The 14,939-nt window shown below is 31.5% G+C and overlaps 1 protein-coding gene across 4 annotated transcripts in view; it reads left to right on the top strand.

Annotated features, from left to right (window-relative positions):
* LOC145276696 (myotubularin-related protein 10-B-like) overlaps positions 1–14,939 on the top strand; it is a 175,098-nt gene that overhangs the window by 126,610 nt on the left and 33,549 nt on the right. For all 4 annotated transcript variants that reach the window (XM_080127884.1, XM_080127886.1, XM_080127885.1 and 1 more), the window contains 4 exons: positions 1,533–1,615; positions 5,624–5,683; positions 11,206–11,293; positions 12,954–13,083. In XM_080127884.1, the coding sequence (XP_079984010.1) occupies positions 1,533–1,615; positions 5,624–5,683; positions 11,206–11,293; positions 12,954–13,083 (361 nt within the window). The remainder of the gene's footprint in view (positions 1–1,532; positions 1,616–5,623; positions 5,684–11,205; positions 11,294–12,953; positions 13,084–14,939) is intronic.

The following is a 14,939-nucleotide window of genomic DNA, read 5'->3' on the forward strand; positions in this document are numbered from 1 at the left end:
ATCCACATTTGAATTGTAATGACTATATTTATTCTAAAAAGAATATAAATTACATCATGTTTTTTTAAATATATTAACGGCTATTTGACGTTAAAAACTCTTACTCTCTTTGACCAGATAAGAATTGTGCTAATGTGGATTAGGAATGTTTATTTAATTTTGCGTTCACATTTGTTGTGCTTCGAAGTGAATAACTTGCCCACTTTAAAATATAGACAACAAAACGAAAAAAATTATCAAAAACAAATGTATATCAAACATTACCCAAGGCAAAATAAGTTCCCCTTCTACCTACCTGGACAAGTTTGCGTTTTAACTTATTTTAAAATGTTTATTTACTATAAAACACAGTGTCGAGTGTTAGAACAAGCGAAAAAAAAAAAGAAAAAAATGTCTGACATAAAATGATCATGTGAGGACTCTTGATAATCGCTCAAAAATCGAAAATTATACAAAATACTTGTAGAACATTACATTTTCACATGATTGATGACATTTATTGGGTGAGTTTCTGCCAGTATTTTGTTAAATTTTTGACTTTAGAGCGATTATCGAGATTCCACGGATGACCGACTAATGTAAGCCAGTTTTTCTTGTTTTAACTTTGGACTTGACTTTAGTTGTTTCAAAATAAATAAACTGTTTAAAATAAAATACTAAAACCTTATTATCCAGGTAAGTAGAAGAGTAACATATCTTGACTTTGTAACATTTGTTATATATATATAATTTACCACTTTTTCGTTTTGTTGCTACAAAATACACATTAATTTGAATGTTGAATTTAAAATCAACTGATCTCAAGACGGAAAAGAATTTATAAATCAAATAACATTATTCACGTTTCCGACCTGTATTCTTTCGACTAGGAGCAAAGTATAGTATCTGTTCTGATACTACACTTCTTTTCTGTTCTTGATATGTGAAAAAGAAATCCTAGATTGAGACAATTTTAATTTTTATACCCAATCCAAAGTGTCCCTTTTTAAGGAGCTGGATTTTTCTCGCAGTCAAATCCAACCTTTTATCTAATTTTGCCCTTGTGGCAGTGCAATTTAATAGGGACGTGTTTCCTTTAATATATCTGTCAATTAAAGATATGTGAAATACCCCCCAAAATTCGTATTCTACAATCTGTCCCACAATGCAATACGATGGGCATACAAGGGGCAGAACTCTTGATTAAAGATCAAAATGAGTTATGTCCCTTCGCTGTTGGGTTTTGTTCCAGCGCTGACATTCTTTTTATCTCAAAATGTGCATTCATTTTGGGAAACGCGTGTATATGTCTGACAGCTGTACTCAACAACCACCAAGCTGAAGCTGTGAGCAAAAATAAATGTAAATAATATAAGAAAACAATGTCTCATTCCACGAATATCATCCCGAAATAGGGAGAGATTAAAAAGATTTATATTCTATTAGCAATTATGAAAGTCATAGAACATTATTTCTAGCCATGTCTTAAAAAAATGTTTTATAAATTTTTTGTTTTTTAAATAAAATGTCTTTTTCATTTTTCTCAATTCCAGTGTTTTCTCAAAGCCGCAAGAAAAAAATGCTTCCTGGTAATACGATAATGCAGCCGTGTAAATATTTAATTATTCATTGTCGTGTAAGTAAATAAATTTAAAAAAAAAAAAAAACACTGATTCTTCTCCTGAATTCACCCTATATTAGAAAAAAAAAAAAAAATAATAATTTGTACGACGAAACAAAAATATTTGAAAAATTGTGTAAATTAGGCAAAAAGTTTTCTTTTTATAAAGAAAATCATTTTTAAGCAATTACTGGTGATTCAAAGGCACAACAAGTTTTGTTTATTTTTCCTTTTGGTTTTCAAAATGGCGGACAAGATAGCCGATCTTTGGCTACTCATAAAATTTGATTGTCTTATGAAAAAATAAAACTACTTGATGACTTTTAGTAATTTTTGGAATATATTTTCGTTTCATCATGGGTACATAAATCATACAGTTTTTTTTCTTTATTTTTGTTTTTAGGGTAAATTCTGGACAAGAAACAAAAATCTTTATGAAATATTTTTGTGTTATACATTTTGCATAGGTCACCAAATCATGATATTTGTTTATATATATGAAAGGGCAAATAGTTAATAAAACATTATATATATATATATATATATATATATATATATATATATATATAAAGTAGAAAAAGTAAAGATATTGTAGAATTGAATTTACAATATTTTTATTCAAAACAAGGAATACGAAGTAAAGGTGAAAGATTCCTTTTTCCAGATAGAGGAAAATTGTTAGCAAAATGTATGTATGGATAAATATCTATTTTTGCTGGTTAGCTCATTTTTGGAAACAAAGAGAAATGGAAAAGAACACTCAACAATATCCAATAAATTTGGTTGCAAATATCCAACGAGTTTCAAAAGTTCTTATTGTTATATTATGAAATGTGATGAATTGGTCTGTTCTTATCTACTTCTCCAGCTGGGTGTGTTTTCTAACTTCTTTAGTTTACTTATTTTACTGTCTTTTTTATGGGCCTTATTTATCAAGCTTCTTATCAGGCCGTATTTCTCGAGCCGTGACTGTCTAGCTAAATGTCTCTTAGTGTGTGGATATGCGAATCACATATAACATAAATACATGACATGACGTACCTGGCTCTGCTTGGCTGTGGAGGACTCTTTATCGATCATCTTGGGAGTTTATTCTGCAAAACAAACACAAAACGATGATTGTTGTTATATTTATTTTATTCAACTCCACAGGTATTATCTTAGCAGACTGGAATGGATCGGTGATCTTGGAATATGTCGTGGTCGCCCCCTTCTTGTGGAGACCTTAATTCTCACATCTTGTCTGTTTTGTGTCTAGGAATCAACTCCACTAAAATTAAATTTCCCCAAACGGGAACTTTTGACACGTCAGATTCAGACCCAGCTACCTAATTTCCAATGCAAGTTTAGGTCGATCATAGAGTTTGATCGATGTCAAATCATGACAGCCTGACTTTTCATTGCAAAGTTTATTAACTTTACTGTTTTCCACGATTGTTATTCTTCAGTTAGACAAATAAATGGATATATATATGTAAACAGATAGATAAACTGGATTGTGAATAATTATTTTCTAATTGACATTGCCCGGCAGCTACATAAGTTATAACGGTGTGGTGATCAATAAATCCAAGAAGAGTAGAGCAAGATATCGTTTGGAATCTTTTAAAAAATTATCTGGGGATGGGTGCGTGCGTGTGTTTGTGTGTGTGTGCTAAAAGTATTGTCCATGTGGTTATGTAAGGAAATTGCAGTTTAGCTCTGCTGTATTGTTTAAATAAACACAATTTAAATGAAACAAGCTGCAACAACAATAAAAGAAAATTATAATAACTTTAAACAGTACCTAAGACTCATCGGATTCAAAATCCATGTTTCAAAAAATGAGCTAGCAAATATGCAAGCCGATTCGACTGCGGGATTGATGCTTGAATCCAACCTCCAACTTCTGGCGCCAATGCAAAGAAAATGTAGCCACATCAGAGGATTGTTTATGCTTCATCTTCTCTCCTGACAAAGAGATTATCAAAATTTTGGTAGAAATTCATGGATCTACCATCTTGGGCAACATGTTATGTTCGAAAATAAAGATGTATAATTCCTTCAATCTTGTCATCAATATTTATTTTATTACTTAGCCTTCAAACACACCCCTTTCATATGCATGCACATACATATATAGATATATATTTCTGTCTTAAAGTAAGAATATATATAAACGATAAACTATATATTTTTTATTATATATACTCATTAAATTAACGTCTATAAATACATTTTGGAATTATTAGTTAAATTATAATAAATAAAAAATAAAATTTAATTAAAATACATAGGAGAGTGGTTTTAAAGTATAAGGAAAACCTGAGTTGGATATGGTCTATAATTTTTAGGTCTAAACAATATTTATAAATCTTATTAATTAGAATTAGTTTTAACTTAAATATACATTTATTTAATTATAATTAAAATAACATGTCATCAGAGTAAGAAACTCTGAAACATATTTATTAGAGAATTAGGATATATACAATGATAAACAAAAATTATACTTGAATAAGGAACAAGTTCAAAAAACATTTATTAATACTGGATTGTCGTATGTAGATTTGAGTAACGTTTGTGAAATGTAAAAATTAAAAATATTACTTTCAATATAAATAACAATGATGGGGCTGATACTGATAATAATATAAATAAATATATAAATAAAAATTTAAATAAATGTAAGTAACTAATTAATTTACAATTCAACGTTAGCAGATATGAAGTATAACTTATGACTATAGTTTGAAATAATTTTTAATGCTAACATTTTATATTGTAAAAATTAGTGAATTAATTTATAATATAAATCGTTTTACTTTTTTTTTTAAAAGAAAATTAAGTGAAAGACATTAAAACTATATTAAAATTATTTATTAGTTGAATATAGATGTGTATGCGTTAGTTAAATAAATAAATATAATTAAAGTTAATATTGTGTTAGATTTGTTCCAAGGGAGGTAACTCTGCCTCACTTTATTAAGTAAATTTAATTATTTATAATTACAACATAAAGGCGTTTTCAGATTATTTTTAAACTTAATACAACGTAACTATATACAAACATGTATAATAGTTTATAATTTGTTGATATTATTTTCATAAGTATGTACCCGCAAATTAGAATTAATAAATTTACTAATTATTAAATAAAACATTTTGTTAGAAGATTCATAAATTAATTAGTTGGGGTTTTAATGACTTTGATAAAAATTCAATATGGCGTAATGGAAAAATAAAAAGGTATTTGCAGCTTCTCTTCCAATTTTCGGATTTTTTACATGTCAAATCGCACTTTAATTCCTTTTGATGTATTGATTGTTACTATTTTTTTGATGAGTTAAGGTCATAATAGATTCACTGATTGATATAATAATTAAGTGATTGATTTTGCGCTACGAAACAGATACTGTCAAGAACTGTATAAGTCAACTGAATTAAAGGAATAAATTATAAGATGGTCAACATCATGAATTTTGGAATATAACTTTTTGTCATTTATTCTCTATATTGCTCTGTAATTTTCTTAAATAAGGATTAATATATATTATAAGAAAATATATTTATATATATATATATATATATATATATAAAATGTGTTTTATTTTTTATTACCGTTTTATCTGTTTGGCTACATATGTTTCAGATGTCGGACCATGTTTACGGTCTAACAGCCTCGTCAGGCCTCACAGAAGTCTTCTGCGAGGCCTGACGAGGCTGTTAGATCGTAAACATGGTCCAACATCCGAAACATATGTAACCAAACAGATAAAACGGTAATAAAAAAATAAAACACATATTTGCTCTACAATAGTATTGAGCACTCTCTTCAAGTTTTTACTAATTACCAGTTTTATCAAATATAAATATATATATTTCTATATTTCTGTTTTAAAAAAGAACAAATTGACTGGAATCATCCAAAGAATATCCGTTATTTAAAATTTTTATTTCATTTAAAAATTTGGTTGCAATTATTTCTAATTAATAGAATTCTCATTTATCCTCAAAAGTTTATAATTCTTTATTTTGTTACAGGATTTCAAAATCCATTCGTTTGGATTTAAGTTGGTTAGCAATAAAGATCAAATTGTTAAGGTAAGTCATTTTGCATAAAACAAATCCAATAAATATGTTTCCGATCTCATAGTACAATAAATTATTTCTATTAATAAATGTTTGATTGTTCTATCATTATTCAGTATTTATTTTTTCTCTGTGTTGGGTAAAAACTTGTGTGTTAACTAAAAATATGTTGGGTAAAAACTTGTGTGTTAACTAAAAATGTGTTGGGTAAAAACTTGTGTGTTAACTAAAAACGTGTTGGGTTAAAAATTGGGTGTTAACTAAAAACGTGTTGGGTAAAAACTTGTGTGTTAACTAAAAATGTGTTGGGTAAAAACTTGTGTGTTAACTAAAAATGTGTTGGGTAAAAACTTGTGTGTTAACTAAAAACATGTTGGGTAAAAACTTGTGTGTTAACTAAAAACGTGTTGGGTAAAAACTTGTGTGTTAACTAAAAACGTGTTGGGTAAAAACTTGTGTGTTAACTAAAAACGTGTTGGGTAAAAACTTGTGTGTTAACTAAAAACGTGTTGGGTAAAAACTTGTGTGTTAACTAAAAACGTGTTGGGTAAAAACTTGTGTGTTAACTAAAAACGTGTTGGGTAAAAACTTGTGTGTTAACTAAAAACGTGTTGGGTAAAAAATATATAACATGAACTAAAGTTTTGCAACACTTTTAGCCCCCCTTTAGAAATATTAAAATCAAAATATAAAAGTTCAAATTCAGTGTAAATCATTTTTTTAATTTACACATTTTAGATTATGCCTTTATTATGTCCCCTAAAAACATTTTAAAATGCTCCAAAGAAACTGAAATTTGGAAATATACCTAACTTTATAATGATACTAGCAGTTCAGCCCGGCTTTTCTCGGGCCCTATGTATTGTTCATAACTTATGTGCATATGTGTGCGTGTGTGTGTGTATATATATATATATATATATATATATATATATATATATATAAACATTTGACTTGTGTCCAGGTAACCTACATCTAAAATTTCAAGTTTTTAGACACAAACTTGGCGGAGGAGTTTGGTAGAGTCTGCAAAGGTTAACTCCTTCAACTTTAACCTATTAGCAGCTAAATTTTCGCCTAAAAACTGATTAAAAAGCTTGCTGCATGTCTAAATATCCTTTATGTAAAATTTCAACTGTTTGGATCCAAAATTGGCTGAATAGTTTTTGACCTTTGACCCATTTGCAGCGAAATTTTCATCCAAAAACCGATTAAAAAGCTTGCCCTATGTCTGAATACACTTTATGTAAAATTTCAAATGTTTAGACCAAAAATTAGCTGAGAGGTCAAAATTTTTTAACTTTGACCCCAATTTTAACCCCTTAATATTTATTGTTTTGGGCTCAAATTCAGTTAAAATGTCTGATCCATGTCCAAGGAACCTACATCTAAAATTTCAAGGGTTTAGACCCAAATTTGGTGAAGGAGTTTGGTAGAGTTTTCAATGGTCAAATCACTGAACTTTGACCCCTTGACAGCCAAATTTCTGGCTTAAAACAGATTAAAAAGATTTTCCCAAATCTCAATACCCTTTAAGTCAGATTTGGAGTCTGTAGATTTGGAAGTTGACAAATTTATTTTGTAGGGAAATGTACACACAGAATTTCACTTTTATGGATATATTTTTACTCATTTTTACCTCCAACACAGGATTTTGCCACTTTGAATATAACGGGCTACTATTTGGGATCATGTCTAACGTAGAACTGTGGGGAGTTGAATAGTGAGATGACTGTTCACATTACATTCAAACTTCTGCATGTTGTTAAAGTCAGAGAAGCAGGGAACAGAAAGGGAATGCCAAACGTCAGCAGTCCAAGGAAAGAAACTATTACTTAGAGTGGGCTTTCCGTCATCTAGAGTCCTCAACAGTATAGGGGTGAGATTTTACCGCTTGTCAGGTTAGTCAGGAGTACGTACATCAAGGGGCACAAGTACTGTGAGTTCATCAGATCACATTCCATTGAAGTACTTCTCAAACAATCAAAGGGATGCCACATTGCTGTAATAGGATGGGGGTTGGAGCTGGGTTGATAGATATTAGATTTGAAACTCTATTTTGGACTCTAAGAGTGATAGTGGCAAATACTCCATTCCAGAGAGGTTGCAGGGTAGAGAAAAGGGCATCCCCCACTAAGACTTTGTGGCTTAGTGGGGGATGCCCTTTTCTCTACCCTGCAACCTCTCTCCCACAGAAGAGACGTTGCGAGCCTGTCCTTGTTTTATCGTTATTTCCATGGCAGATGCTCGTCTGAACTCCAATCTCTGGTCCCCCCTCGCCAATCTTTCATGAAAAACACCCGTCTAGCTGAATCCACTGTGAAAAATTTCCCCCACTCTATATTTGTGCCTAAATCAAAACGCAGATTCCATGAACAAAGCTTCTTTCTTAGAACTGCACGCCTGTGGAACTCTGTTCCGTCTTCCTGCTTCCCTCCGGACTACAACTTGGTTGTCTTCAAGTCCAATGTTAACAAATTCCTAATGAACCGCCCCCTTAAGTAAACATATCAGCAAATCTCCTCACTAACGTAATGTACTTGCAATAACCCTTATCCCTGAGTGGCTTCCGGGCCTTGATAAGTCGTGATCACTGTGTAAAAAAAAAAAAAAAAAAAATCCAGTTGTTAAATGAAAGGAGCTTATTTTTAGTAACATTAAAGGTTGCCTTCCGCTTATAGCCTGCTTCCACTACTGACTGAAGGTTTTCTTTTTTTTTTTCTTTTTTTTTTGCCATTGCTTTGGATATGTGTAGATTCGTTTTATGTTCATGTCTATTATAGAGTGTAGTATCATTTGCAAATATATTCATCTCAGATAATTTTATCAGATTCGTAATTAGTATATGCATTCAGAGATGACCATTAAAATATTTGCAGTAGAATGGGCTTGCTTAAATCCGTACTGTTGGTCAGAAAAAAAAGCTTAGCATTTACAATCTAATAGACAAGTGCTTGATTGATTAAAAGATTTTAGCAAAAAAAAGGGAAGGAGACTGATGGGGGTGATAATTGAGTGGGTTAGTTCTTTCACCAGAATTCTTGAATACTGGTACAACAGAGGCAATTTTCTAGCTATCAGGAAAGCATGATTCAGCTAGATGTTTTGGTAGAGAGAACAGGGACTAGCTCAGCAGAGCATTTCTTAATTAGTATGGCATGGATGAGATCAGACCCACATGCCTTGGAAGTGTCTAGGTTTATTATGATACCACAGTCATAAGATGGGGTGATTTTCAGATCTAAATAATTAGGCTTCTGTCTGCAAAGGAAAATTTAGGAAGGAGTGATTTAAGAGGTTTAAAATGGAGTCGGAGACATTATTGGGCAGGCAGATCAGTTTTTTTTGTTGCTGTGCAAGTGACCTCATGGCTGTTATAATTAGGAGGGAATTGTTGCTTTTCTATTATTCAAGATACTATTATACATTTTCCAGAAATTATGAGTTCCTATTTTCTGCAACTCAATGTTTCCTGGTCACTTCTGTATGCCTTCTCTTAGGTGTGATTATTTCTGGTTCTGATAAACTTTGTGCATTTGTGTGTATGTATATTATATATATAGTCTTTGAAGTTTTTAACCTTTAAAACTATACAAAAAAAAATATTTTTTATCATTCGTTAGAAAACCATCTAGTCAGTAAGTCATTTAATCACCTGCAATCACTGCATCAACTCGCTCTCGAATTTACTATAATACCAATAATTTATTTTTCAAGGGATCATCAGTTGTTTACTATAAAACACTGTTTTGAGGATTATATATATATATATATATATATATGCACGCACACACATTTATATATATGTTATCTACAAAGTAACTGTTTTGCTGTATCACAACACTTCATTACAGCTAGACAAGCAGCTGTTCAAGCTAGAATTGAAACTCTAGCTTATAACCCCTAGGCAAGAAACACTCGTCTAGCTGAAAACACTATCAATAATCCCCCCCCACTCTTTATCTGTGCCTAAACCTAAACGTAGATTCCATGAACAAAGCTTCTTTCTTAGAACTGCACGCCTGTGGAATTGTCTTCCATTTTCCTGCTTTCCAGCTGTCTATAATATGGTTGTCTTCAAGTCTAACGTAAACAAGTTCTTGATGAGCCGTTCCATATAAGTTAACAAATTTACCGAATTGATTACTATATTGTCCAATTTCTACTGTACACTCTTCAACCCTTATCCTCGAGTGGCCTCTTAGCTTTGATAATGTGGTGATGCCTGTGTAAAAAAAAACAAACAAAAAAACAACATTCTCGAATACCAGGAGCTCCATTTGTTTATACAATGAGCATTTAACGCTAGTGGCAGTTTATTATTTCATTTACCAGTATGCTCAATGTAAAAAAGCATATATTCAATACATTATACAGCAAACAATAAATCTATGTATGTGTCTGTATGTAAATATTTAACCGATAAATTCTCAAGCAACTGGTCACATAACACAAAAATTAACAGCAAATAGTAATCATACACCAAAGATAGTTTATAACGAGTAAAATCTTTGTTTGGATGAATAACGCATACAGAAGTCAGCAAGTTTAAATGCAAAATGTTCATTTTAACTTGCCAACTTATTTCTATTACTTTTGTGCATGTGCAAATTCATTCATTGCTTGAAGTGGTTTAAAGTTTCATCAGTTTTATATTTGTCGATAGCTGAAATAGTAAGAAACTGACTGGATGTTTTAACTTTATATAAAGTATATTTAAATGTGTTTTATGACCGGCAAAGCCACCTTCTCCACTCAATCTCCTGGCTACTAAGGCCCTGTCGGTGGGGCATTAGAATACACAGACTGCCCCCCTGCAGAGGGTAAAAGTCCCTCAATGGGGGTCCTGGATATGACCTTAAACTATATCCAATGGTGAGGGTCCAGCTTGTGGGCTTTAGGGAGTGTAGAGCCACCCTTTAATTACCATTGCTCCCAAGTCCACTCTGACCAGGAGTGGTAGTACCTGTTAGGGTCCCAACTATGGGTTAAATAGGAGCTGACGTGAAAACAACAAATATATTCTATTAAAAAAAATTTTCTTCCGAATCTTTGGATTCGACATTAAATAACCCGAAAAGGGTTGATATGTTGTAAAACAACCAACCAACCTGACTACTAACTTAATAATTAGGTAGATAAATCTTTTTTTAAAAAATTTTTTTATTACATTTTCACCCCAAACAAGGCACATTGCCACTTTGGTGTAGGGGGCTACTATCAGGGACATAAGCTACTGGGGTACTATGTAGGGAGTTGGGCAGTAAGATGTTGGTTCATGTTACACTTTAACTTCTGCATGTCAGTACAGTTGGGGAAGCAGGGAGCCAGAATGGAATTCCAAAGTCTAGTGGTTCTGGGGAAGAAACTACTGGAGTTAAATAAATGCTAATGGATGCTTGATTTAAAAAATAATAATAAAACCATTGTCATGTCTTTTATTTCAGGAAGAACTAAAATTTTGTAGTTTATGAATTTTTTTTTTTTTTTTTTTTTTTTTTAATTTATTTAAAAAAAATCGTTTTTTTTTTCAGCTCCTCATGCACATCGCCATTCATGCTTTCCCGGTTCGAGGAAGTCTTCTCTTTGCTTTTGAATACGCTTCTGACATTGAAAACCCAGGTATGTTTAATTCTAACCCTAATGCATTCGATGTACAATAATGGCTGTGCTACTGTCGTCAGAATTTTTGAGCAGTTTACACAAAATGCTGAAATTTGGCAAAACACTGAGCCATTGAAAATCTGATCAGACAATAATTGACAAACACAATAAAAATATTGTGGGGAAATTAAATAAAAATCCCCCTCCCCAATTTTTGAAAACAGATGCTGCATCCTCCAGAAACAAATATAGATTTTGAATTCAAGCTAACAAGTGAACTGAACCTTCTACCTCTACGGTTCTACACCTACTGGCCCAAGAATTTTTATCCATTCTTTTAATATGAACATACTATCGAAGTCTCCTGTTTTCTACACATCTTCCTATACTATCCTAATTTGATCTTCTGAGCTCATCAGAACTAAGCCTGTTTTTAGACTAGCATTAAAGATCTGTCATATTTTCTCTCTCCATGCAACGCATGTCTTCAACATTTACTGGCCAGGTTGGTTACTTTATACATCATCACACTGAGTTTGCATGATTAATAGACTCTTCTCTCCGTCAATAGCGACAATGCTCTGCTGGCATTATAGGATAAAATTGCCCCCCCAAATCGTTTTGTTCTGTTGATTTGTTTGCACTTTTCTCAATACTCACACTTTGAATTTTTTGAAAATTTGTGCAAACATTAGTCATAGTTAAAGTAAATCTTTTACTCATAGACGGGAAACCTCACATACTCTGTTTTTATCTTACATTGATTTCTGTATGTTGATGAACTGATGATGATTTTAATTTATTTCTACACATAGTTTTTTTTATTTCCTCATTCAGTCCAATCACAATTACATTCTCGGTTCGCCTGGTCGTCCTTATTTGTTGTCATCCAGGTCATCAACTGCTCACTGACACATTTGTGCTAGCCAGGGAGGGGGATTACTATTGTTATTAAGTCTTTAACAATGTCTTCCTGATTAATCCTGCCAATTAACTCTTTTCAGTGTCATCAGTCAATTCAATTTTACACAAGGAAGAAACCTAACCATTACTCTTGTTTTAGTAATAGACAAATTATGAAACTTAATACAGTAGAACCCCGAGAAAAATTAGTAGCAAAATACAGTACAGTGTATAATACACATGTATGTAATCAAATAATATTGAATAACCCAGTCAGGCGGGGCAAATATCTTAACCAGGGGCCGAAAAACATTGTATTTCACATCGTAATCTGAAAAAAACGTATCTGAAGGCCACCGTATCCCAGGGTTCTACTGCACATTTATTAAACACATTTACAGGATAAAGTTTCTTTGTATGAGATGATGCGGTTACTGTTCTGCAAGACACGTTTGTTTACGTGTCACTGTCATAGCTAATCTCCTTTCCAAGGGCAGCTGATTCTTGCTTTTTTTTTTTTTAGTGCAAGGGAGATAACTCTTTTTTTAAACTATTTTAGGCTGAAGGTCTAACACATGTACTTATTATTATTATTATTATTATTATTATTATTATAATCATTATTATTATTATAATCATTATTATAATCATTATTATTATTATAATCATTATCATAATCATTATTATTATTATTATTATAATCATTATTATAATCATTATTATTATAATCATTATTATAATCATTATTAAAAGTAAATAATTCATTTTGTTGTAGATTCACATTCAGATGTTGCTATTCCGATGTTCTCTCATCGAAATGATTGGGAAGTCGAACTCCGTCGTTTACACTGCGATGATGCATGGAGAGTAACTGCTGTCAATGACAATTTCACCATGTCTACGAGGTGAGAGAATCGAGCATTGAGGTTTGCTACAAAAAAATGTTACAAACAAAATGACAAGTGTTTGAGTATTTTGTTTTTATGAATTTATTAGATCACTCACAACTTGTTGTACCGGAGTTTATTATATTCTTAAATATATAATTTCTTAAATTTAAAGAAAAAAAAAAAAAACGTTTTTTTTAATTTTCTCTTAAGATGAATTTTATTCTGGAAATATTAGAAAAAGTAAGAAATGTATATCAATATATTAAAATTTGAAACAAAAAAAAAAGACAAAATGCCTTTGAAATCCTGAAAATATTTTTTATTAAGAATCGTTAGATATTTTTTTATTTTTACTTTTTTTATGTAAATAAAAAATATTTAATGATTCTTTTTTTTTATAAAATTATTTGCATCTTAAAAAGCATTTTGACTTTCTTAACCAAAATTTAACAATATCTTAAAGATTTGAAGAACTTTCCCAAATTTATTATATTAAAATATATACAAAAACATTTCTTGTAATGCATGAAAAGTGTTAAACAAAATGTTTTTTATAAACTTTAAAAATTGAAGTACATGATTTAATTTGAAATTTATCAATTTTCAAAGTGCACTTTTATAAACTTTATGAAGTAGAATATAAAAATTTAAATATAAAATTATGTTGTCTCTATTTTGTGTTATGTACATTTTTTTGCACTTGAATGAAATTTATATTTTCTTAAGCAATTAATCATATAAATATATATTATTAATTATAATATATTAATTATAAATATATATTATAAATTACAATTTAATTACAACATCCAATATTTCCTCCTGTATCAGAAAACATGCTATGTGACATACAAATATCTGTATGTGATGTTGCCATGCTAATCAAAACCTTGATTCCAGTAAAGCAACCGGTCCTGACGGTATTCCAATTATAGTACTCGAAAGACTTCAACCAGAACTAGCACCCGTCCTTACAAAACTGTTTAAATGTTGTCTTAAGGAGAATTGCTTCCCGTCACCCTGGAAAATCTATCAGTATGCCCCGTATTTAAGAATTCAGGTGATCGCTCATCTCCCTCTAAGTACAGGCCAATAAGTCTCCGGTGCGTCATGAGTAAGTTGCTGGAATCTGTGTTAAATAGAGAAATAATCAACCATCTCAGCAAAAATAACCTTCTTAGTGACACACAATGGTTTCCGTTCTGCTAGATCTACAGCAGATGTGCTTACAGTTATATCTCATAGGATTAGCGAATCTCTCAATGGAGGCTACCTTTCTAGGGCAATTGCTCTTGACATATTAAAGGCCTTTGATAGAGTATGGCATAAAGGTTTACTTCACAAGATCTCCAGCTATGGTATAGCTGGAAATGTCTTCTCAATTATTAAATCATTTCTTTCTGATAAGTTCATAAGAGTAGTAGTTCAGGGGCAGAAATCAGAAGCTCACAGTATTAATGCTGGAGTCCCTCAGGGTTCAATCCTGGGCCCAACTCTCTTCCTGATCTACATCAATGATCTTCCAAATCACATCCTTACATCATTCGTAGACATTTATGCTGATGACACTACTGTCTATGGTAGCATATCTAAGACCGTAAACGACCAAGTTCTTTCTGATTCTCTCTGCTCTGATCTTGAGCGCGTGGTACAATGGGGAAAGAGGTGACTTGTTACTTTTAATGCATCTAAAACCAAGCTTTTATCTTTACATCATCAACACTCTGATCCCCATCTGGCATCAATTGAAATGAATGGCTCTCGTCTTGGGGAGGCCTCATGTTTTAACAAGCTTTTGGGTTTGACCTTTACTCCTGATCTTAAATGGAACACATACATTAAATCCGTTACCAAGACTGCTGGAAAGATGG

Source organism: Euprymna scolopes, chromosome 5 (genome assembly GCF_053919585.1).
Source record: "Euprymna scolopes isolate OS-2025 chromosome 5, ASM5391958v1, whole genome shotgun sequence".
Taxonomy (NCBI): domain Eukaryota; kingdom Metazoa; phylum Mollusca; class Cephalopoda; order Sepiida; family Sepiolidae; genus Euprymna; species Euprymna scolopes.